The 26,542-nt window shown below is 44.8% G+C and overlaps 2 protein-coding genes across 2 annotated transcripts in view; both read left to right on the top strand.

Annotated features, from left to right (window-relative positions):
* Window positions 1-26,542, top strand: part of SELENOH (selenoprotein H) — a 416,044-nt gene that overhangs the window by 145,507 nt on the left and 243,995 nt on the right. The window lies entirely within an intron of this gene.
* On the top strand, window positions 401-24,672 carry SERPING1 (serpin family G member 1). Its single transcript, XM_056850818.1, has 7 exons — window positions 401-599; window positions 15,978-16,464; window positions 17,485-17,622; window positions 19,748-19,951; window positions 20,830-20,972; window positions 22,649-22,868; window positions 24,392-24,672. Exons 1-7 carry the CDS (start codon window positions 543-545, stop codon window positions 24,637-24,639), a joined length of 1,497 nt encoding a protein of 498 aa, XP_056706796.1. The 5' UTR covers window positions 401-542; the 3' UTR covers window positions 24,640-24,672.

Below are 26,542 nucleotides of genomic sequence, written 5' to 3'. Positions count from 1 at the left end.
AATCTTTAACTGACCGCTGCCTGCAGCCAGCCAATAGGATGTGAAGTCACCCTGCCAGTTCTTTCCTCTCTCATACTGCGCTCTTGAAATCCAGCTGTGCTAAAGCTATGTCATAATACCCAGGTCATATAGTTTGAAGAGAAGGTAATTTCTTGATCTTTTATTTCTCTTCTATCAAGAAACTTCTTGTGTCTCTTTTGGCGATTTTCCACTTTGCCACATAATCTATTTATTTTCTTTTAACAAGAGAGCTGGGGAAATGGAATTCCCCTAAATAAAGTGAAACCAATGTTTTCCTTAGACATGTGATCAGGGATTGCGAAAAATGGGAGAAAAGAACTTGCAGGCAGCCAGAGAAGGAGGGAAACAAGTTATATGAGATAGAGAGGAAACAAGTGACTGGGGTGGATATCCTTCATAATTCCTTTAGTGAAGAGCCGCTTCAGTACCTGACAGTCAAGACAGCTGAAGACAGGGCAAGGGCATTCGTCTTCAGCTGGGATTCAATACAAGTGCATTTCTTTGGCAGGTTCTCTGGCACCATGAAGACCTGGCTGATTTTCATATATCTGGCCCCTACTGTGATAAGTGTACAATCGGTGAGTAGCACTACTTGGCATCTATTTCCCAACCCCAACCCCTACTAAGAAAACTTTTCTATTGAAGCAAATGGCAGGATTTAAACTTCATTATACTCGAAGTTGTTGGCATGGGCTTCTGTTGGGAAGCACTAATATTTTAGGGAGTGAGGGAATGGTAATTAGTTCTGCAACTCAGGCAGTATACTGGGGTGGTAGGAGGACATACTCTTTCAAACGTAGAATGTCCCAGTGTTCACCATCTCCTGGCTCAACCTGCATTTGGAATAAATTAGAGTCTTGTGGTACCTTAAAGATGAACAAGTTTTTAATCTATCTTAATCTTCCATGACCCTAGGATCCACTTCATTGTCATCATCAGAAGAGTAGGTTTTTACACTCTTTTTTTACACTTTTTACACTTTTTTTACACTTTTCTCTACCTTAAGAGTCTCAAAGTGGCTTACAATCACATTCCCTTCCTCTCCCCACAACAGGCACCTTGTGAGGTAGGTGGGGCTGAGAGAGGTCTGAGAGAACTGTGACTGATCCAAGATCACTCAGCAGGCTTCTTAAGGAGGAGTGGGGAATCAAACCACTACACCATGCTGGCTCAGATGCATGATGTGGGTCCTCATTTGGTAGACATACAGATATGTGGTTATGAAAAAACAAGTTGCAAACAGCAGGGTCAAAAGCCATGAAAAGCAATAAGTATAGGGTAAGGAATAATTGTACAATATTCAGATGTGATCAGGGGAAGTACAGAGATCATCCACAGCAACAATAACAATTTCCCTAGTTTTGCCTCTATTTGTAAAACTAGGGAAATTGTTATTGTTGCTGTGAATGGTCTCTGTACTTTCCCTGATCACATCTGAATATTGTACAATTATGCCTTACCCTATACTTATTGCATTTCATGGCTTTTGACCCTGCTGTTTGAGAGATGCTGTCAAACTTCTTGATGAATTCTAACCCAGCAGTTTCATGGTAGAGGCCCCATTTGGAAGTTCTTTTATTGAAAAATGATGACTATTAGATAATCAACAGAGCATCTTGGGAGACTGAAATGCTCTGTCATCGATTTCGGAATATTTCTAATTTTTATTTCAAATATGTGTCTATTTAATTGTTTTGTACAAAGACAGGCTAGTCCCATGTAGAGGGCAGAAAGGCATTGTGGACACATTATGGCATATCTCACACTGAAGGTTTACCAAGTGGATGATCCCAAGGTGGTATAGCTGATCTGAATTACCCAACAAAAGAATTTGAAAGGAAGGCGACGGTGTAAAACTGCTGAATTAGAATTCACCAGGACATCTGACAGAATTTTCCAAGGACGGAATTCTTAAGTTATGACAGATGTTGTAGAATTGAGAGCCAGTATAGCGGTTAGAGTGTTGGACAATAAGCAGAAGAGTTGGTTTTTTATATGCCAACTTTATCACTTAAGGGAGACTCAAACCGGCTTAGAATCACCTTCCCTTCCCCTCCCCACAACAGACACCCTGTGAGGTAAGTGGGGCTGAGAGAGTATGACTAGCCCAAGGTCACCCAGCTGGCTTCGTAGGAGTGGGGAAACCAACCTGGTTCACCAGGTTAGCGTCTTCCATTCATGTGGAGGAGTGGGGAATCAAACCTGGCTCTCCAGATCAGAATTCACCAATCCAAACCACCGCTCTTAACCACTACACCACGCTGGCTCCCAGATACCCCCATTCAGAACCAGGGAGATCCAGATTCAAATCTCCCCTTCCCATGAACGATACCAGATGACTTGGGCAAGCTATTCCTTCACAAGGTTATTGCAAGGATAAAAGGAAGGGGTGAACCATATATGCCTTCTTGAGCTCCTTGGAGGCGTTAATCAATGATACTGTTATAAACCTTTAACAGGATTGGAATTACCTTTCTGTTTTTCTTGATTGAATTTGAATTTTACATAAGCACCTTTCAGTGCTTAAACTGTTACCCGAATGGCCTACATTTGTATATGCTCTGACTGTAGGAGCTTCTCCCTTGATGTATTAGCAGTCCATAAACATGTGTGCTCAGGGTAAATATTGTTGGGACCAGTCTTCCCAGTGTATACCAGGGTCCAAGATTTGCTCTAACACGTGGTAAGTGTGTGCAAATTCTTAGAAATAAACAGGCATGGGTTAAAAGTTAAGAATTTATTAAGGAAAAGAAGCATACAAAGGGAATTAGCAAATTGAATACAGAGTTGGAAACACACACTTAATGAATAGAGCAAGAGTCCAGTAGCACCTTGTGTGTGTGTTAAGTGCCATCAAATCGCTTCCGACTCATGGCAACCCCATGAATGAAAGTCCTCCAAAATGTCCTATCTTTGACAGCCCTGCTCAGATCCTGCAAATTGAAGGCCGTGGCTTCCTTTATTGAGTGAATCCATCTCTTGTTGGGTCTTCCTCTTTTCCTGCTGCCCTCAACTTTTCCCAGCATGACGGTCTTTTCCAGTGACTCTTGTCGTCTCATGACGTGACCAAAATACGACAGCCTCAGTTTAGTCATTTTAGCTTCTAGGGTCAGTTCAGGCTTGATTTAATCTATAACCCACTGATTTGTTTTTTTGGCAGTCCACAGAATCCGTAACACTCTCCTCCAACACCACATTTCAAAGGAATCTATTTTCTTCCTATCAGCTTTCTTCACTGTCCAGCTTTCACACCAATACATAGTAATAGGGAATACGATGGCATGAATTAATCTAGTCTTGGTGGCCAGTGACACATCCTTACACTTCAAAATATTTTCTAGCTCCTTCATGGCTGCCCTTCCCAGTCTCAATCTCCTTCTGACTTCTTGGCTGCAGTCTCCCTTTTGGTTGATGGTGGAGCCAAGGAATAGAAAGTCTTCAACAATTTCAATTTCCTCATTGTCAACCTTAAAGTTGTGTAATTCTCCTGTAGTCATTACTTTTGTTTTCTTGATGTTCAGCTGTAGTCCTGCTTTGGCACTTTCTCTTTTAACTTTCAGCAGTAGCCGTTTCAAAACTTCACCATTTTCTGCCAATAATGTAGTGTCATCAGCATATCTCAAATTATTAATGTTCCTCCCTCCAATTTTCACTCCACCTTCATCTAAATCTAATCCAGCTTTCCTAATTATATGTTCTGCATATAGATTGAAGAGATAGGGAGATAAAATACATCCTTGTCTGACACCTTTGCCAATTGGAAACCATTCCGTTTCTCCATATTCTGTTTTAACTGTGGCCTCTTGTCCAGAGTACAGGTTGCGCATTAAAATGATCAGATGTAGTGGCACACCCATTTCCTTTAAAACCAGCCACAGCTTTTCATGATCCACACGGTCAAAAGCTTTGCTGTAATCCATGAAACACAAGCTGATTTTCTTCTGAACTTCTCTCGTATGCTCCAGTAACCAGCATATATTTGCAATATGATCTCTAGTGCTATCAGGAGCATGCGATGAGGATGGTATGCGGTAGTGTGATTGAGGTGCCTCCAGGTGTTGTTGTGTTGTTCTGTCCAAGGCCCGTGTTTAGTCTTCATAGATTCCCATAGTGTGGGAATCGCCAAGTGCCCCTTCCTGCCAAGTGCTCCTTCCTGCCTCTGGGAGGGGGGTTGCCTAGGATACCAGTTATCTTCTTTTGCTTCTCCATATATGCTATGCCCCTTGCTTTTTGCCCCTTACTAGTGTTCTTCTGAATATGGCTTCTGAAACCTGTCGATGATAACCAATAAAACTGCTTTCATGGATCTGCCGTCTGCTGGAATCTGTTTATGGTTTGCCGCAGGGCTAGAGCTTACATTAGAACACTAGTCTTGATCCTTACTTGCTGCCCTTGGCTGGAGCCCTGGAGGGTTCGACTAGGCATTCATTTCCTCGGGTTGGGGGGCAGGGCGAGCTCCCCAAGGACCCCGACTTGCTGCATGCCGTCTTGGAGGAGAAGCTGAGAACTGATGCGGAGGACCCCCTGCTGGTTGGGCTGGTGATTGATCAGTGGCATCGCCTGGCAGCATCGACCCCTTGGAGGACCCAGGACGCTGATCTACGTGCCCGCGATGACCTTTTGGGGCTGGATACTTTACTAGTGGAGACTTGATTAGAGCAAGAGGACTTTGCACTGCTAACTCGACTATTGTCTGAGCTTACGCTCTGCGGGGCGCAACAGGAGGCCCCAATCCAGGGGCTCGAGTTCTCTTTCCCAATGGCCGGGGCTCGGGAGGGAGACATTCTGCAAACTGTTCCGGATCCTACCCTATGTCGCCGGGAAGCACAGAGCGTTGCTGCCAGGACAGTCCTGGCCTTCATGGACTTACTGCCACCCACAGCAAAGGCAGCTGATGTCGAGAAGGTACTAAACCCCGATTTTGGTCCTTCCTCTGCGGATCTTGCTCAACAGATCCAACCGCTGTTGGGTCAACACAAGGAGATCCTATTGCTCTTAGAACAAGCGGCCAAACCAATTGTGACGGCCGCGGCAGCCGCCAAACTCGAGGCGGACCGCGCGCTTGCTGACCAGAGGCGGGCAAAGGAACAACTGTTGGCGGATGCGGCCTCCGCTCGGGCATGGGAAATGACAGGAACGGGAGCACGGTCAAAGGTTGGTGGAGGATCGGACTGGTCTCTCCCCTCATGGTCTTTGGGCTCCCCGGAACCTGGCCTGCCCCAGGAAGTAGCACGCAGACAGCGACTCACCTTTGCTCCTGACCCCCAAGAATATGAGGAGGGGGGGCTGAAGAGAAAATCCATACCTTAAGATTTCAAAACTGAGAGCTTTTAGATTGTATGCCCCGTATGCAGGACCAAATGGACTTGTTGATGCGTGAATACGGTTGCCTGCAGCGAGCTCAAGTGCCTCCTGTGCAGGCACCGATCCCAGGACAGCAACCCCCTGGCCAACAACCTCCTGCGCAACCAATACCACAGCAACCTCCGGGACAAGCGCCGCCGGGGCAGCCGGGAAAACAGCCCCCGGCCAGCAACCTCCGGCACCTCCACCGGTGGCACCGGTGGTGCAGTGGAAGCAACCCCAATTACAGGTGAGATTTGATGGCTCCGCAGATGCATTGCCCTGTTTTCTTTACCAAGTGGACAGTTACATGAGAGAACAAGGGCATACTTTTCCCACAGAAGACAGTCGAGTAAGGTTCGTTTCCTCACTCCTAACTGGAAAGGCTGCAGAATGGATGGTCCTCCAGTTTGATACCCGAGCCCGCTCCATAAGCTTGCTTAATGAATTCATGTGAGCGTTAAGAAGACGCTTCGAGGATCCGTTTCAGGGAGAGAAGGCCAAGGCGGCCCTCCTACAACTCCTTCAAGGATCCTCCTCAGTCCGAGAGTTTGTGGATGAATTCCAAAGACTCGCTAATAAAATAGTCGATTGGACTGAAGCAACCTGGGTGCACTACTTCAGAGCAGCATTGCATCCTGAGATCCTAAACTGGGCATACATGCAACGAGACCCAGCCACCTTAGAAGAGTGGATTTTACTGGCGGAAGAGGTGGAAAGTCACCATCAGTTTATTTCTCTTGCCCAACGGCAGGCCAGGTAGGTGGGAAGCCAGAAAAACCCTCCTAAACCTGCCGCTCCTCAGGCCCCGCAGAGGCCGGCTCTACCTCCACCGGACTGAGCATTGCGATTTCAAAGGGGAGCCTGCCTCGTTTGCAGTACCATGGGCCACTTCGCAGCCGCCTGTCCGTCATGTCAGGGACTGCCGAGTCCCTCTCCCCAAGCAGAGGGGACTCCTTGCGGGAGAGGACGCGCTTGGGGGAGAGGCACCGCTGCCAAGCGGAGCATCGCTCCAAAACGAAAGCCCCCCCCCCAGCTCTACACGCTGGAGAAGTGCCAATGGAGCTTTCACCAGCGGACCCATCGGGGTCCAGGATTACAATTACTACTCCTGGAGAGAGCAGCCCCATTTCTTCAGAGGAAGGCGACCACTGGAACTTCCCAGCCCTTAACTTGGAATCCCCCAGCGAACAGCCAAAAAACGGACCGGGTCTGCGGTAGAGGGAGCGATACCGCAGACCTTTGCTGGTCTTCCTGCGAAACCCAAGGCTCCTTTTATGGCGAGTGACATGGAAGAAACTGTATATGTAGATGTGATATTACAACATTATAGAAAAGGTCCTCAGTTACAAGTTAAAGCCTTAATAGACTCAGGGTGTGCCTGCTCGTTAATTAACTAAACCACCTTTAAGTCAGTCCCTTTATTGACACCTGTTCACTTCACTCAAATGGATGGCAATGATTTCAGGGGGGGCAGTCGACCGTCGCATTCATGGAGTGGCAATGGGAATTGGCCACCATTGGGAACAAATCAACTTCACTATTGTGCCCAATGTTCGATATGCTGTGGTGTTAGGAGCAAATTGGCTCAAAGGGCACAGTCCCACCATAGACTGGGAAGCTGAGACCTTTGCTTTCAATAGCCCGCTGTGTGAATTACACCGATATGAAATGACCATTAAAACCGTAGTCAAACCAACTCCTGCTCTAGCCTCGGACACCTCCAGTCCAACCTACTTGCCACCCGACTATCAGGACTTTGCAGATGTATTCAATGTGCAGGAGTGTGATGTTTACCTCCCCACCATCGGACTGATTGTGCTATTGAGGTGGTGGGGGATGAAAAACTGCCAAAGAGTAAGATTTACCTAATGAGCCCTACAGAGCAGACGGTGCTCCGCGAGTTTTTAGACAAGAACTTGGCTCGTAGTTTCATCCGACCCTCCACCGCGCCCTGCTCGGCACCGGCCTTTTTCGTAAGTAAGAAAACGGGGGATTTGTGTTTGTGTATTGACTTCCGGAAACTCAGTGCTGTTACTCAAACGAATGCCTACCCCATCCCCCTAATCTCTGATCTCTTGGGACAATTGAAGGAAGGACACTTTTTCACCAAGTTGGATTTGGTCGAGGCTTATTACAGAGTCAGAATTCGGGAGGGGGATGAATCTCTGACAGCCTTTTCCAGTTGCTTTGGGATGTTCGAGTTTATGGTAATGCCGTTTGGACTGAAAGGGGCCCCGGGGGTCTTCATGCAACTCATTAATGAGATCCTCCATGACCTGCTGTTCAGAGGAGTGGTAGTTTATTTAGATGACATTCTTATTTACTCTAAAACCATGGATGAACATGTTGCCTTGGTCAGAGAGGTGCTGCAACGTCTTAGAGATCATCAGCTCTATGCCAAACTATCTAAGTGCGAGTTTCACAAGGAGCAATTAACTTTCCTAGGGTATGTCATCTCACACCAGGGACTGACTATGGATCCAGAAATGGTGCAAGCTGTGCTTAGTTGGGAACCACCCTCTACTCGTAAACAAGTACAAAGATTTCTCGGGTTCGCAAATTTTTACCGGGCGTTCCTCCCTCATTTCGCTCGGATTGCTATACCCATCACAAATCTCCTTAAAACTAAAGGAAAAGGGGATTTGGCCACCTTACCCAACGCCCGGGTGGAATGGACCCCCCAGTGTCAAGCCGCCTTCGATAGTCTTAAGCAGCTTTTTACGTCCGAGCCTGTCTTGCAGCACCCCGACTGCACTCAGCCGTTCATAGTTCAAGTAGACGCTTCCGACGTAGCACTTCTGCAGCGGGGGGAGGATGGACACCTGTGTCCGTGCGCTTACTTTTCTAAAAAGTTCGCCCAATCCAAACTCAATTGGGCTATTTGGGAAAAGGAAGCCGCCACTGTAAAGCATGCCCTGACAGTGTGGAGACAGTTTTTGGAGGGTTCCGTGGTGCCTTTTGAAGTGTGGTCCGATCACAAAAATCTAGTCGCCCTAACGGAGGCTCGCAAACTGTCCGCGAAACAAGTGCGTTGGGCGGACTTCTTTGCTCAATTTCTATTCATCCTGAAGCATGTACCAGGGAAGCAAAATCTACTGGCTGACGCTTTATCTAGACTTCCCCAATATCCCACCAAGGTTGACCAGGCCACAGAGTTGTTCTTCACCCCTGCCCAACGAGGTCTAGTGCCCACTCTGGCTGTACAAACCTCAGACCCGGTCCACGCCGCTGCCCCTTCCAGAGGGAAAGGACACCACGCGCCCGGCCGAGCCGGTAATGCCACTTCCTCCTCCCTCGGAGCGACCTGCAGCCACGATTCCCGAGGCACAGGGACCCAAGCGCCCTGTTCAGTTGCCCCCCACTCCAGTGTCGACTCCGCCCCCAGTCCAGCTGCCTGCTGGGACAACTCCAGAGGGGGTGGAAGGTCTGAGTCCTTTAGGGACACTCTTCTACGCAGTTGTCAAGTGGAACTGTCCTCGCAGACCCTTTCAACTACTCTAGTTAAATGCGGGGAATTTTGGTACAAGGATTCTAAGTTGTATGTTCCGGAGGTGTTGCGGGGGGGAGGTTTTGGGTTTGGTGCATGGCGCCAATATGGCCGGACATTTTGGGTTCCTCAAGACGTTGCATTTACTAAGGAGGCAATTTTGGTGGGCGGGCATGCGATCGGATGTGGACTCCTTCATCCGCAGCTGCCCCATTTGTGCAGCAGCCAAACGCTCTCAGGGCAAGCCGCCTGGACTTTTACAACCATTAGAGACTCCCTCGAAACCCTGGGAAGTAATTGCAATGACAGACCTACCCCCTAGTGGGGCAAAGACAGTACTTTGGGTAATAACTGCTCTATTTTCGAAACAGGTGCATCTTGTACCCTGCGCAGGTATCCCTTCCCCCCCGAAATTGGCCCGCCTCTTTGTGTCACATGTCTTCCGTCTCCATTCCTTTCCACACAAGATAGTGTCAGACAGGGGGCCAACATTCGTGGCTAAATTCTGGAAGGCTTTTCTCAAATTGGTCGGGGTGGAACAAGGACTATCTAGCACCTTCCATCCCCAAACGGACGGTCAGACCGAACGGGTAAATGCAGTGTTGGAATGGTATTTACGCTGTTACATTAATCACCATCAAGATGATTGGGTAGACCTGTTGCCGTTTGCTGAATATGCTTATAATAATGCGGTTCACCAATCCACAGGGTTCAGCCCTTTCCAAGTTGTCCATGGTAAAGAGTTTGGACCCGCTGGTCATATTGAGGTTTCTGAGGAGGAGGGGGGAGCTGATGTGGCCAAATGGGTACGTTCAATTCAAACAACCTGGCCATGGCTGGTTAAAAATCTAGAGCGGGCCAAACGGCGTTACAAAGCTCAGGCTGACAAACATCGCTCCCCCGGTGGGGAATGCAAAGTGGGGGATCTTATCTATCTGTCCACCAAGAACCTCTGTTCCACCCACCCGTGTGATAAACTCAGTGCCAAGTATGTGGGTCCGTTCCCCATTTCCCGGATTATTAATCCAGTGGCTGTGGAACTCTCCTTGCCCAAGTCCCTACGAAGGATTCATCCAGTGTTCCATGTCAGTATTTTAAAACCGTATGTTCCTTCCCAAAAATGGCGTCCTGAACCACAACCCGAAGTGTGTGAAATGGTGGGGGGGGAGGAGCATTTTGAAGTGGCTAAAATACTGGATTCTCGCATTTGCTAGGGTACCCTTCAGTAACTGGTCCGCTGGAAACATTTTGGTCCTGCCCAGGATGAATGGGTGCGCGCCCGTGATGTCTCCGCACCCTGTTTAGTACAAGAATTCCATGCCGCCTACCCTCACAAACCCACGTTGGGGGTGAGGGGGGTCTTTAGGGGGGCAGAATGTCAGGAGCATGCCATGAGGATGGTATGCAGTAGTGCGATTGAGCTGCCTCCAGGTGCTGTTGTGTTGTTCTGTCCAAGGCCAGTCTGTGCCCCGTGTTTAGTCTTCATAGATTCCCATAGTGTGGGAATCACCAGGTGCCCCTTCCTGTCAAGTGCTCCTTCCTGCCTCTGGGAGGGGTGTTGCCTAGGATACCAGTTATCTCCTTTTGCTTCTCCATATATGCTATGCCCCTTGCTTTTTGCCCCTTACTAGTGTTCTTCTGAACATGGCTTCTGAAACCTGTCGATGATAACCAATAAAACTGCTTTCGTGGATTTGCCGTCTGCTGGAATCTGTTTATGGTTTGCCACAGGGCTAGAGCTTACAAGTGCCTCTTCCTTTTCTGAAACCAGCTTGAACATCAGGCATTTCTCGTTCTATATATGGTAACAGCCTTTGCTGTAAGATTTTGAGCATCACTTTACTTGCATGAGAAATTAATGCGATGGTCCGATAGTTGCTGCAATATTTGATGTCTCCTTTCTTGGGAATTGGAATGTAAATGGATCATTTCCAGTCTGTGGGCCATTGTTTTGTTTTCCATATCTGTTGCCATATTCTTGTCAAGATTTTGATGGACTCCGTTTCTGTGGCTTGGAATAGCTCTATTGATATCCCATCTGCTCCTGGTGATTTGTTTCTCCCGATTGCTCTCAATGCAGCTTTCACTTCACTTTCTAAAACTGTAGGTTCTTCTTCAAAAGATTCTTCTTGGAAAGAATCTTTTTTCCTTTCATCTCTTCTGTATAGTTCTTCAGTGTATTGTTCCCACCTTTTCTTTATTTTGTCCTGTTCAGTTAATGTATTTCCATGCTGATCTTTCAGCATGCCTAACCGTGCTTTAAATTTCCCTTTGATTTCTTGGATCTTGTGGAACAGATCTCTTGTTCTTCCTTTTTTGTTCTCTTCTATTTCTTTACACTGGTTATTATAATAGGTCTCTTTGTCTCTACGTGCGAGTCGCTGGAACGTTGCACTTAGACTTTGGTTCTATTTCTATCACCTTCTACTTTTGCTTCTTGTCTATCTCTGGCAATTTTAAGAATTTCCTCAGACATCCATCGAGGTTTTTCTTTTCTTTTGGCTACAGGAATAGTCTTTGCACATTCTTCCTTGATAATATCTCTAGTTACCACCCACAGTTCTTCAGGTTTACATTCACCTGAACTCAGTAATGCAAATCTGTTCCTTACGTGGTCTTTAAACTCTTCCGGAATATTGCTTAGATTGTATTTTGGTGCTATGAATGTTTTGGTATTTTTCTTAAGCTTTATCTTGATTTTCAATATTAACAATTCATGATCTGTACCGCAGTCGGCTCCTGGTCTTGTTTTGGCTGAGAGAATAGATCTTCTCCATCTTCTGCTTCCAATTATATAATCTATTTGATTTCTATACTGGCCGTCTGGTGATGTCCATGTATACAATCGTCTGTTTGGTTGCCTGAAACATGTGTTTGCAATGAACAGATTGTCTTCATAGAATTCTACGAGGCGTTCTCCTGCTTCATTCCGTGCTCCTAGCCCAAATCTACCAACGTTTGATTCTGCTTTGTTTCCTACTTTTGCGTTCCAATCACCTATGATTATTAGCACATCTTGTTTAGGTGTGTGATCAATTTCTTCCTGAACACTGGCATAAAAACTTTCAATTTCTTCCTAAACAGCATCTGTAGTTGGGGCATAAACTTGAATGATTCTTATGTTGATAGGCTTTCCCTGAAGTCTGATTGATATTATTCGGTCAGACTTTGCATTATAGCTCCTGACTACCTTTGCTACATCTTGCCTCACTATTAAAGCAACTCTGTTTCTTCTCTTTTTGTCATTCCCTGAATAAAACACTTTGAAATTTTCTGATGGAAAATGTCCTAATCCAGTCCACTTTAATTCACTAACTCCCAGGACTGAAATGTCCATACGTTCCATTTCTTGTTTAACAATTTCAAGCTTCCCTGATTCATGCTCCTCACATTCCATGTTCCTATTATATGCGTCGAACAGCTTCAGACTTTCCTTTTGCATCTATTCATGTCAACCACTGAACATCCTTTCGGCTTTAGTCCAATTGCATCATTAAGAACAGCGCTACTCGTACTTGTCCTCTGCTCTACCCCAGTAGCAGATTGAGTGCCATCCGACCTGGGGGTCTCATCTTCCAGCACTATATCTTTTTTTCATTTTGGATTGTCTCATCATAGGATTTTCAAGGTAAAGGTTGGTCAGAAGGGGTTTACCAGTGCCTTCTTCTGCGCAGTACTAACCAGAGTTAGCCGTAGTGGCACTGCCATTGTCTACGAAAGATCCTCCGCCAGTGTCACCTTCCACTACTGCTGCTGCCCAGTAGCTATCCTTCAGGGATTCCTCTGCCCCCATCCCCATTGGAACTGCCTGTTCTCTTCTGCGGATGTGGCCATTGATCCCTTAAGGGGGTGGATGCATCTTCGTCTGGTGTCTCAGCTGTGACCATTCCGTCTTGAGTGACTCTGCTAGGAGTTTAGTCTCTTGATAGAGTCTAGACCCCTTACGGTATTGCTCTCAGCTTCCCTGACACACACAAACCCCCTCACCACGTTAAGGTGTGTATCCAGAAGGGGGAGTAGCACCTTAAAAACTAACAAAATGTCTGGGAGGGTATGAGCTTTTGTGAGTTATGACTCACAGTTCACCTCTTCAGCTAGAATCCTAACTTCTACTGAATCCTAACCTAATCTAAAGAGAAAAATTTGAGGAGGGGGAATGGGGAAGGAAAACATAGAATCCTGTTCCAGTGATTGAGGTCCAATGAGGTTCATCAGTGAAAGGGGAAAGCAGCATAAATGAAAGTGGAGTAGAGGAGCACAGCATGATCTTTACAGATGCCTGTGTAGGGATGGCAGGGCCAAGGCAAAATCAGACACACGTTTCCCCAAGACATGTTTTCACCCACGGGTTTGTAGCTTGTTCCTGGAGCCCAGTATTGAGATGAGAGCCAACAGCTGGAACAAAGTGCCAGGGTTCTCGAGCCTAACTTTATACCCAAAAGTGTGAAGATAGAGGGGGAAATAAGATATTTGGCTGGGAGCCAAATTTATCAAACTTAATTGGTGGATCAGTGAGATAACTATTGTGCCAGAGGATATCTTTGAAGGATAGGGTTGCCAGGTCCCTCCTGGCAACAAAGTGCCAGGGTTCTCGAGCCTAACTTTATAACCCAAAAGTGTGAAGATAGAGGGGGAAATAAGATATTTGGCTGGGAGCCAAATTTATCAAACTTAATTGGTGGATCAGTGAGATAACTATTGTGCCAGAGGATATCTTTGAAAGATAGGGTTGCCAGGTCCCTCCTTTCCACCGGTGGGAGGTTTTTGGGGCGGGGCCTAAGAAGGGCTGGGTTTGGGGAGTTAAAACATTGAAGTTTTAACAAAAAATCTGTAGATGGATGTTGCTCAATTCTACTGCTAAGTAGGTTATGAATAATAGTTCTGGTGTGATCAAGTGGGACATTGGTGTACAGGGATGTGACATCAACTGTCGCAAGCATGTAGTTGGCTGGAACATCCAAATTTTCTGCATATCTGATAAAATCTCCCGTGTCCTTGATATAGGACTCAGTGTCCATTGCAAATTGTCTGAGATGAAAATCAAGATATTTAGCTATTGGTTCTGAGACACTTTGGGAGGCTGATACTATGGGGCGGCCGGGTGAGATTTTCCCAGGCTTATGAATTTTGGGTAACATGTATAAGACCGGCATGCGTGGATTTTTGTTCACAAGAAAATCTGCCGTAGCTTGGTCAATTTCACCCGCTTTTAATGCATCTAGGACTATAGTCCTAATGGCATCAAGGGCTGTCAGAGTAGGGTCTGTAGATAGTTGTTTATAATATTTAGTTTGTGTGAGTTGCCTCATAACTTCCCCTATGTAATGTTGCTTGTCCTGTAGGACTATTGCCCCGTCCTTGTCTGCCGGATTAATGCCCAGCTCGGGATCCACAGCCAAATCATCTAGTGCTTTTTTTTCTTCTGTTAAATTATTTCTTTTTGGAATTTTTTTTATTTTTGAGTTTGTATACGTATATCTCTCATGACTGCTGTATGAAATGCTGTGATCATAGGATTTGTGTTAGCTGGATTAAATTTAGATTTGGGGCGAAATGGATTGTTTGAAATAGTATTAGTCTTAAAGTGATCCTTCAATTTAATGATGTCTAGCATCTTGACCATACCATGGCTGTAGTGTTTGAAGGGCAACTTACTTATTCTGAACTTATTCTTTATTGCTGGTCCTGTAGCACATCTTTAAATTGTAGATGTCATCAACTGTTTACTAATATATGTTGTATTAATATATCATGTTTTGTATTATTTATTCTCGTCAGACAAATAGAACTTTGAGAATATCATGTAGAAGTAGTTACTGTGCTTTAGAGATTTGTGCTTTAATTCTTCACAGCTTGTGAGTCTTTATCTGTTTTACTGTTTCAGGTTGACAGTGTACCTTTTTGGAGTAGCTTTACAAAGAGCCTTGTCATACTCCACTAGCTGAGGGCTGGAGTCCGGGGTTGGGGGGCTCCCCTTCCAGCTTCTCCTTTTCCAGAGTGCCTGTGAGCAATGCCTCAGCAATGGGGAGGAGCTGGGTATTCCTTCATCCTGGTTCCCTCTACCTGGCCTCTGGCTGGCCTCTGGCTTTGACCTGGCCTCCTTCCTCCTTGGCAGTCTCCAGGCAGGCTTTATAAAGGAGTACCTGGGAGGGGACTTCACCTGGCTCCTGCCAATGTGTCCCAAGCATTAGGCTCTTGTTCCTCTACTTTCCAAGTCTTTAAAAGCCTCTCCTAGCCCCTCCTCTTCAGGGCTAGGGCCCATCCCATATTTCCCCAGTCTGTTTCCATCTACTGGGCTTTTGATCTGCCCCAGGAAGTCCCCAGAGGTTAACCTTCCTTTCTTCAGTTTCCCGTCACTGCCCAACTGTCCCCTGCTCATTCTCTGGCACCCAAGGATGGTTGACCGAGGCTCCTGATGCTCGGGCAGTGTCAGCCAGCAGCGGAGGTTGAAAGCCAGTTTAATGACTCCTTTATTTAAACATTTGGAAATGTCCAACGAGGCATCTGGCTATTATCAGATACAAATTATTCTGTTACTATATCTGTGGCAAAATTTATAGGGACAATAATTAAATATCAGAAGAATAACACTAAGACATTTTTCTTCCTTTGTTTTCTGCTTAAGGCTATAGCTGTATGAGCAGTACTAGATAGACAGATAGATAGACAGACAGACTTGTCCCAGCAGCGTTGTCTCACAAAAGGTCATTAATGTGTTGATAATATAGGAACTGACCTGGATGGCCCAGGCTAGCCTGATCTTCTCAGATCTCAGAAGCTAAGCAGGGTCAGCCCTGGTTAGTATTTGGATGGGAGACCACCAAGGAATACCAGGGTTGCTGTGCAGAGGAAGGCACTGGCAAACCACCTCGGTTAGTCTCCTGCCATGAAAACCCCAAAAGGGGTCGCCATAAGTCAACTGCAACTTGATGGCCCTTTACACACACAATATAGGAACATATTTGATTTGCGATTTGAAATTTCAGTGCCAGAAAACAGTTAGAAACTAGAGGATGGGACATAATACCCTTCTGTTTGTTGATGGATAAAAACACCAGTTTAATAGCAGTGCATTCTTAACCTGTGCTAAGTAATACAATATATAACTAATCCTGTATGACAGGTGACTTTAGATGGCAATGAAAATAATGCAAACGAGACATTGCATCCAGAAGAAGGACTAGTAGAAGCAATTCCAGGCAATGAGGAAACTGCTGACTTGAAAGATGAATCTAACACAACAAGAAGGGAAGAAGAAAGTGAAAGCTTCGCTATTGCATGTCAACAGGCAAGACTTCCTGAAAACCTCTTGCTGGAATGTCCAAATGCCACAAAGCCATCCCCTGATGGTGCAACTACAGCAAAGCCTACCACAGTTCCTACAACAATAGAGACAACTGACAGTAGCTCACTCCAACGATGCCAGCCACTCAGCAATCCATGGGTTTCATGTAACAAATCCACAGTGGAGGATGAAATAAAGTTGGCAGAAGCTCTAAGTGAATTTGCAATCAGTTTCTATTTGGCAGCAATTCAGTTTGAGAAGAGTGACTCTAACCTGGTTTTTTCACCCTTCAGCATCTCCATGATACTTTCCAACCTCTTGCTAGGTAAGGCTACACTCTCATGTGTGAACACAATTATTCCAACCTTAGGACTGCTTATTCTTTTTTGAAAAATCAATGTCAAAATTCAGTCCACATAAAAAGATGATATATCATAATGTATGAAGTGCTGCCTTGTGTGTTTCTTCTATGATGAGTACATAGAACAAGCAGCCACAGAACCTAAAATCTTGATTAATGTATTTGTGGAAAGAAAAACTTTGACATTGTAAACATTGCTGTATGGATATGATTTCCTAAACAACGGATTTCTCATAGAGAAAGCAGTCAGTCCTCATACCCTTTGTACAAATTCCCCATTTGCTCCCAACACACTTTCCCTTCTCTTTAGCTCACAGCTCTTTTGTATTGTTCTTATGAGATGACTGTGACTGTCACTTGCTACACTACTATTGTCATTAACTTACTTAAAATACCTTCCCATGGGCTGATTGTTAGTGCTGGACTCAATAGGGACACAGTGCCTTTCTTGCCAATTCTTTTGCCCTAACAATTTGAAAATCAAACTGAAAATCAAATTGTTGATCCATGTGATCCTGCTCCCTTCATTTTCTTTTATTCCTTTCATTTTAGTCAGTTTGCCTTTACACTGATCATGTCTGACTGTAACAAAGAAAACACTCTATGCCCTATTTCTTAGACTGTATGCAAATATACATAATTTCAGAGGTTTGCTGATTGGTGACCAGCCAGCCCTTTTATCAGTCATGAAACCATATACCCTCTTCCTTGAAGGCAGGTTATGAACAACATTGCTTGGCTGTCTCTTGTGTCTATCACCCACACTTCTCATAGCCGTTTTTAAAGTGTTAAAAATCATTACACTTTAACAAGTAATAAACCTCTGAATTAACATTTGTAGAAATAAACATTCAATGCCACTATGGCAAACTGTAAGAACTCCTGATCTAAGAAAACAGAGAGCACCCTGCATCCAAAACCACTTGGCTGAAGGGAGGCCGTGGCCCTGTCCATCCATTTTGCATTCATACCTTTGCCTTACAGGAGCCCGTGGACAAACCAAAGAAGATCTTGAGAATGTGCTCTCCTACCCTAAAGAATTCACTTGTATCCATGATGCAATGGGTGCATTCCGCAAATCAGAAGCCTTGACAGCAGCCTCTGCAATTTTTGCCCAACCAGGTGAGTAAATTACCAGTTCCAAGATAGGTAAGTTCCTCACTGCCTGATTTGTCCATGAGGTGGTAGAATTCCATTCAAATGGACTGTGTCCCTTCAGATTTCAGTTGGGGGAGTAATGTTTTTAATATAAAAACTTCACATGCTGTCCTAGTTTTCCAGTTCCAGGGAATTTTGAAAAATGTAATTTCCTCACCTGCAATTTGAAGGGATACAGGCCATTCTAACACCTCAGCATTCTGCCACCTCATTATTGCTTTATTCGGCTGCATGTGTATTCACAAAGAGATATGGGTTTCAAGAAAGAAAACAAAACAAAGTGCAGACATTCTCCATTTTGGATTATTGATTAATTTCTGTAACCATTTACTGAACAGCATAATATTAGATCACTGAAATGATTCTGTGGAACACAGATTGAGGGAAGGAAATCTGATGTTCCAGTCTTGGTATGACCCTTGGACCAAAATCCTGTTTTTGAAATGTGATTTGGAGTTCTCTGAGAAAGAAAGACAATCCAGTCCAGTCTACCCCTGTAAAAGATCCCAAAGTTGTAGTATGATGAAAGGGCTGTGGGGTAGCGTGCTAGGATGGATTAATGGATGTTGTGTTCTTCTTCCTACATTATAACGTGCATAGATTTGCTTTTGATAATGATCATGTGAGCAGCAGTAGCTATATATGAAACCTCTTCATCAGTAGTGGAACAGGATCTTAAACTAATGCCAGGCGTTATAAAGAGATTTTAACTGTTGGAAGATTCATAGAGAACAAATTCTGTAACATTTGCACGCATGATCTCTTTAAAAAGTGAATACATGAGCATAAAACATTAAGCCTGAATTAGCTGTGTTTGTCAACCCCCTATTTACATCTTTCAAAATTATGATTGAATGATAAAATATCTATTTTTCTTTGATTCACCTTTCATCTCACCTAACCTACACCTACATGATTAAATACTATCAAGAATGAGGAAGTAACACAAGTTGCATTATTTCTTCATTGAACATGTAGATGCATTCACAGGAGTAAACTGGAGGAGTTACAACTCCACCTAATACACAGAAGTAAAATTATGAGGAACACCTCTGGGCATAATAAGATCATCATAGATTCTCAGATATATTTTCTGTTACTAGGTGCAAGGCAAGTGTCATGTGAATGTGGTTAACTCCCTTTGGGAGTGTATACCTAGCATGAGCATTGCTATTCCTGTAGTTTTGTAGTAGATCAGACTCCTTTAGTCCTTTAAACTGTATTTGTATTTTTATTAGCCACTATCGGTCCCCATTGAAGAGAAAAATGTTGAAGAGATACCCCAAATTAATAAATGTTTATCACCAAGAAAACAAATATAATATATCATTGGTGTTGTTATTACCTCTAATGCTAATTCCTGTGAGGGAGTGTGTTCATAACCACTGTATCTTATTATCATCAGTGCTATGGTTGTTAATCAGGTGGAGTTATAACTTCATGATTTAATATTCCAAGAGTATATATGTGAGTAATGGGACAGTGGGAATTCTAGTGGGTATCATGTTTATGGGATATTACTTCTTAACATTAGTGTAGCACTTTTCCTAGGTGTTCAATGTACTTTACTTATATTATCTCAGTAATCTAAACAACAACCCTTTAAACTAGGCCAGTATTATTACCACTACAGCGTAGACTGGGGGCTGAGAATGTGGTGGGTATGATTTAAACAGTAAATGCTTGTCTGAACTAAGATTATAACCAGATATTTCCAGATTTTTCATTCACTCTTATGGGATATTAAAAAAAAAAAAAACCTTTATTCATTGTCTTTTTTAATATTAGCCTACTTCATTTTTCATTATTTGTTTCTTTATAAATTGCAGAAATTAATCTCAAACATGAGATAACCTAGTGATGACTGATATGCACATGATGCTGTTCTCCTACCACACACAATCTGCAAATCCTTTCAATCATAGAAAACCTTTCAGATCCTTCACAGTAGTTATAGTGATTGCTGTAATTGCCTGGCTCTTCATTTGTGTTAGGTGAAATCTGTCGACGTAATCCCTGAGAAGGAGGCATACGACTTTCCATTAAGCAGGTATTTTACATTTTCTGTTTTTGGTTTTCTGATATGCAGCCCTCACCTGGAACAATGATTTCTACCAGCTGTCACAAAAATTCTATCGCAGCTTGCTACGGAGTCTCTCTAATGACAGTGTCTATGATGTAAATGAAATAAACAACTGGGTGAGCAGAAATACTGACAACAAAATCAAAAAGCTCTTGGATCACCTGGATTCAGATGTCCAAATGGTGCTTGTCAATGCTGTCTACTTCCAATGTAAGTAGGAAGTCCTCAAGACCTCCCAGCCCCACAGATTCAAAGTTTTCCTTGGCCTTAAAGCCTTCAATGGCAGGCTGACCTTGGCAACGCCAACACCGAGTCTTCATCCTGAACAGCTTCATTTTAGCATTTGCCACTTGAGCATCCCTGAGCCCTGTGGCACCAAGAGGAAGCAGGACCTGTTGTTCAGCCTGCTAGAGAATGGCTTCCTTTTTTTCAGATACCTTTTTTCCAATTCCTTAGAGTTCAAAGCAACTTAAAAGATGTTTGATATCATTGATCATTAGAATTATTCCCCCTTCCCCTTTGTAAAGTCTCTTTCCCCAATTTTCAACTTTATTATCCCCCTTCCCATCTATCAATTCCTCTTTCACATGTTTCATTCTCATATAACCTAACCCTGTCCTCTCAAAGGTTCATAGCTTCTAATGTGCCTCCCCCTACCCTGTTGCTTTCCCTGTGTATGTTTCCCCCCTCTTGTCACTGGTTATCTGAGCCCACATAATGCTTCCCCATGAGATTTGACTACTGCTTCCTTAATAGCCTGCCAGCCCCATGGACCCCTATTCATTTTCTCTGAGTCTGAACGCCCCACTAAAGCCCATCTCATAGCCAGTATTCTTAAGTTCCCTAAGTGACCACCTTATTTGGGAGGGGTGGGGATCTCAGTGGGAAAACCATCATGGGTGGGAAGGGTTCGTTCCTCCTAGCTCTGCACTCCTGATCAAATTCCCCCACCTCAGTTTGGCCTTAGACTGTGAATTCACCAAGTTTGAAGTGTTATTTCCCTTTCTTTTCTTTTTCAAAAATGTGCTACTCGTTTTAATAAGCCCTTCTAGGTTGTATGTATAAATCCAAGTTCTTTGTCCTTCCAGCCAAGTGGAAGACCACATTTAAGAGTAAAAACACAATAAAGGAAAACTTCTACCGTCCAGGCGCCCCTCCAACCAACGTGTTCATGATGACCAGTAAGAAATATCCATTGGCCTCCTTCACTGACCACATTTTGCAGGCTAAGGTAATGCTCGTGAACCAGTGTTGATGTATACTGCTAGGTCCCTCTACACTTTCCTCAGCAGCACTACTAAGCATTGGAAATATGTATTGTTGTTGTTTTTAAATCCTTTATCTACAGTTGTTCAAGTAGACCATAAGTGGAAGCAGACAAACACTCCTCCATGGCAGAAGATCCTCCAGAGACAGAAACTTGGGTTACTTCCAAAGGCTGCCCTCAGTTTCAGCTAACCCCAGCTAGAAACTCTCAGCTCTCTACCCATTCTGTCCTCAAAAACTCTGAAACTGCCATTTCTGTCTGTCGGTTACACACTCATCTGTTCCCTTCTTCCTTTTGGGATCCCAGCATGGTGTAGTGGTTTGGAGCGGTGGACTCTGATCTGGAGAACCTGGTTTGATTCCCCACTCCTCCACATGAGTGGCGGAGGCTAATCTGGTGAACTGGATTTGTTTCCCCACTCCTACACATGAAGCCAGCTGGGTGACCTTGGGCCAGTCACACTCTCTCAGCCCCACCTACCTCACGGGGTGTCTGTTGTGGGGAGGGGATGGGAAGGTGATTGTAAGCTGGTTTGATTCTGCCTTAAATGGTAGAGAAAGTTGGCATATAAAAAACAACTCTTCTTTTTCTACTGCTCTTGAAACCTGAAAAGGGTTCCAGGGTTGCAGAAAAATGGGAACTCTACAAAAAATAGATTGGGGAGTTAAAAAAAACCCAAAATTTTAAATGAAGTGCCTGTAACTTTAAGCAATGGATTCCCTAAGTGGCTATTGCTAGGCAACCACAGATTTCAGGCTGGGTTCCATCAGTAAAAGGCAGGGGGGCAGGGCCCTTTCCAGGCGTATTTTGGCCTTTGAGGGAGGACTCACTGGGGCCAAGCCTGGCTAGGGTTTCCAGCTCCAGGTTGGGAAATTCCTGGAGATTTTGTGGTGAAGTCTGAGGAGGGGAGGGTTTGAGAAGGGGAGAGGCCTCAGAGGGATACAATGCAATAGAGTCCATCCTCCAAAGCATCCATTTTCTCCAGGGGGACAGATCTCATCATCTGGAGTTCAATTGTAATTCTGGGTGACTTCCAAATCCCACCTGGAGGTTGGCAACCCTAGGCCTGGCAGCAACCTCTGCGTGACTTGATACCACCCAACTTGCATAACTCTACTAGGCCTGGCTGCTTGCTACTGTTCAACAGCAGCCACCCTATGAAAGCCGGTGTGGTGTAACAGCTAGAGCTTCAGAATAGGGTCTGGGAGACTCAGGTTCAAATCCCCATCTTCCTGTGGAACTCACTGGGTGTTTGGGGGCCAGTGACATACTTTCAGCCTAACCTATCTCACATGATTGTTGGAAGAGAGGAGAATAATGTCAGCTGCTTTGGTCCCCAATGTGGAGAAAGGTAGGGTATAAATAATATACAGCAGCCTCAAAGTGACTTGAAACCACCCAATTTGCATGACTCTACTAGGCCTGGCTGCTTGCTGCTGTTTAACATCACCCTTCCTATGAAAGCCATATGAACCACCCTATGATAGCTGAAGATGGGAGGCAGATAAAGGTAGTTTGGTGAATGGCTAAGAAGGAGAGAATGAAAAAGGGGAAATAGTGGGGGAGGGGGAAATGAGAAGCCTCCCACAAGTTCTTGTGGGTTCCCACTTGTAGAAGTCTAATGCAGTTTGTTTTGTTAGGTTGGCTGTCTGCAGCTGTCCCACAACATGAGTCTGGTTATTATCATGCCTCGATTCCTGTCGCAGAATCTTTCTGATGTGGAGAAGCATCTCAGTGGGGATGTCTTCAAGTCAATAATGGCCAAGCTGGATCACATTCCTTTCAAATCCACTGTAGTGACTGTTCCCAAATTCAAGGTGGATTCCTCCCTGGATCTCATGTCCATAGTGGGAGAGATGGGTAAGAAAAGTGAAAATGGGGGTGGGGGGATTAAAAGCAAGAAGAAATGGTCATTATATTTACATAGTGAGTTATGAGGAAAATCCCATCTCTAAGGCATATTCCTTTCACTCAAATTCATTTGTCTTTTTCTGCTTATGCACAATATAGGTGGGCTGATTCTATGGCTTCATTGCTAAATGGTGAAAGAGATCCATATGGCAGGTACCTGATGTTATTCTGGGTCCCTTTTACTCCAGTGGGCCACACTGAGCCAGTAATGTACTCACAGAATCAGTAGCTTTACTGAAATGAATTAAATGATCTATAGAGGCGCAAGGATCCACACCATAAAATAAACAAAAAAGAAAAGGGGAAAAAGGGACTGTTAAAGGCATTTTGGGTATTCTCTGTTTTACTTTTTTAGGAGTTTAATTTATGGTGTGTTGATTGATATGCCTCAGTAAATCATTTCATTCCTTTCTGTATGTACCTTACTGGCTCAGTTTGGCCCACCGAAGCAAACAGAACCCAGATCAACACCTATTACGGCAGTTCTAGTTAACTGCAAAAGCTTAAAATGTAAGACAAATCAAACTACTAGACACATCCTAGATACTAAGTCAAGATATTCAAGACCTGCATAGCTGGTACTTCCTACTCCTGCTACATGAGATACTTCTAGTTTGAAGGATGAGTGATTTAGGGCAAAGTCCTTGTACCATCCCCCCCCCCAACAGGTCCTCAGTGGGTCCTCTTGATCAAATGTGTGCTGGGAGTTCTGTTATTCAGACTGAATTCCCAGGTATGCGTGGGCCCAATTTTGATTGGAACTGTGGCATGCAGGGAGATGGGACTAAACCTTCCACCCTGTGCTGTTTTGTCAACCCGCAACAGCCCTCCAGAACTGCTATTTGCCCCGCTGAGGAAAACTACATGTTCTAATAGTGACATGTGAGTATCCACTGGGGGGCAAATAGCACCTCCCCAGGAACATTTCAGGTCAGGTAAAGAGCATGCGGGGGGCGGAGGTGGAGGTATAATCCCCTTCTTGATGTGTGCCAGGGCCACAATCCAAGTCAGGCCTATGCATGCCTGGGAATACCACCGAGCCATGTCATATTTTGACACGCCAAGCCAAATGCAGTCTACCAGCCAAGTGCTTGCAGGCTAGGAAGAAACAAATCCAGGAGCTTTATCGAACTGTTAGGCCATTTATTCATGGAAGGTTTTGCATTGAATTTGTCTCTCTATAGATGCACATTTTCCCCATCTGAATTCTCAAAACTCTGCATGGCAACTTATTGAGTTTTGAGAATATGAATGGGGAAAAAGTGCATCTAAAGAGTGGCAAATCCAATGCAAAACCTTCCATGAATAAATGTCCTTAGTTTAATAGGGACTTAGTGGTGCAGAATCTATGCAGGCCTGTGCTGGGTGATCTGTTCCCACATAGCTCTGGTGAAGGTTCTGGGCTTCTGTCATAGCTCACATATAATCTGAGGCGATATTCATGTATTCATTCCATCCATTATTCCCTTTAGCTTATGGCATTTTCTTCGATGTTAACCTGTGTGGGATTTCTGAGAACGAAGAGCTGGCATTGTCCAGTGCCCGGCATAGAGCTGTGATGGAAATCAATGAGGAAGGAGTGGAGGCCGCTGCCGCCACAGCTATCTCCCTGGCACGTACAGCCAATTTCTTTGAAGTGCAGCAGCCCTTCATCTTTGCGGTAGTGAATGAGAAGAGGTTCCCCGTCTTCATGGGGCGCATCAACAATCCACAGGTGTGATAACTTCCTCCTTGCTCCTGTCACCTCCTGTCTGTAGGGTGTCACGTCTTTGATCAGCAAGATTGTCATAGGCTCATCTTGCAGTATTTACACGTGATACTTTGCTTGGTGCGGTGCATGCACAGAGTTCTTCAGACCCTTCTTTTGTTTTTAACCTTTACTTTAAAAATGCTTCCATTCCCACCTTTTGTGGAGGTTGGGTTCCCCTTCTGTTTTAATTTCTCTCCAATGACTTGCTCTTCTTTAGCCTAGGCAAATTCCTCTGTGCTCATTTATATGACAGCCTGAAATGGAGGTCCCATCGATAAGGGTCCTTCTTTTCCCACGTATAACCTCTGCAACAAACCTGTCAGCCTCTTGCATTTCCTTCTGCTTGATAAGGAATAAAGACTGACCATACTGACTTACTGGAGTATTATTGCTGTGTTTCTGGAAAAGGGAGCTGGAGGAAATTTTGGGTGAGAGGGCAAGAATGAATATCAATTTATTAGTTGAAAAAGAAATATAGACCTCATTCTCACAAATCGTGGATGAGGTGGTAAAACTGTGTCTGGGTTTAGATGGTAGGTGGGTAATCAGCTGATTTAATGATCCTCCTGTCAACTCTGGGTCACCAGCTCTGGTTCACCAGCCAAATCCCACAAACGAACTTCCATAGAAAGTTGTTTATTGAGAAATAGGCACAGTGATTTGCAGAAAGTGACTTGGAAATAAGCAACGATACTAATGGGGAAATGTTGAGAGTGCAGGAAATATAAAGAAGAGCAAACTTTCAGTACGACTCTGGGTTGCCACAGCAACCCCCTCCCTGTTCTCAGGGCCTTGTTCCCAGGGTAGAGCTGGCATAAGACAAAACATCAGTACAGAGAATAACATCGCTACCTTGAGGCTAACCACCTGGCCAGCCACTGAACAGGCCGGTGCCTGACATTCTGCCCCCTCTAAGGCCCCCCTCCCCTCATGTCCGGCGGGGAAAGACGATCTGGGTACAATGCATGGAACTGACGCACCAACCTGGGGGCGGAGATGTGGTGATGCTCAACCCACTCATCGTAAGCAGGGCCAAAATGTTTCCAACGAACTAGGTTTTGGAGTTCCACCCCCCCCTCCCCGTGGATACAGGAGTCAAGGATTTTGGACACCTCAAAGTGTTCCTCCCCTCCCACCACGCTAGGTACTTCTGGGGAGATTTCGGGGTGCCACTCGGGTGAGGGGACATGTTGTTTCAAAAGGCTAACATGGAATACGGGATGGACCTTTCTCAGAGCTTTAGGGAGGGTGAGTTCCACAGTTACTGGATTGATGATTTTCGCTATGGGAAAAGGGCCGATGAATCTTTCACTGAGTTTCCTGCATGGACGCAGGGATTGCAAGTTTTTAGTGGACAGGTACACTGAGTCCCCCACCTTGAGCTCCCACCCTGGAGAACAATGCTTATTGGCTTGGGCTTTGTATCTTTGTTTAGCCTGTTCTAAATTTTTCTGTAACCATGGCCAAGTGGTCTGAATTGTGTGCACCCACTCAGAAACATCTACACCTCCCTCCTCCCCCAAAACATCCACACTGCCCAGAGGGCCGAACTCTTTCCCATACACAATGCGAAACGGGCTGAAACCTGTAGACTGATGCACAGCATTGTTGTAGGCATATTCTGCAAAGGGTAAGAGATTCACCCAGTCATCTTGATGGTAATTGACATAACACCGCAAATAACATTCTAGTACCGCATTCACTCGTTCAGTCTGCCCATCAGTTTGAGGGTGAAATGCACTGGACAATCCCTGTTCTAACCCCACCAACTTGAGAAAAGCCTTCCAAAATTTGGCAACATATTGAACCCCGCGGTCACTTATTATCTTGCGTGGAAAAGAGTTATATTTGAAGACATGTGACACAAACAAAC

This window comes from Euleptes europaea, chromosome 6, assembly GCF_029931775.1.
Source record: "Euleptes europaea isolate rEulEur1 chromosome 6, rEulEur1.hap1, whole genome shotgun sequence".
NCBI lineage: Eukaryota > Metazoa > Chordata > Lepidosauria > Squamata > Sphaerodactylidae > Euleptes > Euleptes europaea.
This window is presented reverse-complemented; position numbering and strand designations above follow the sequence as displayed.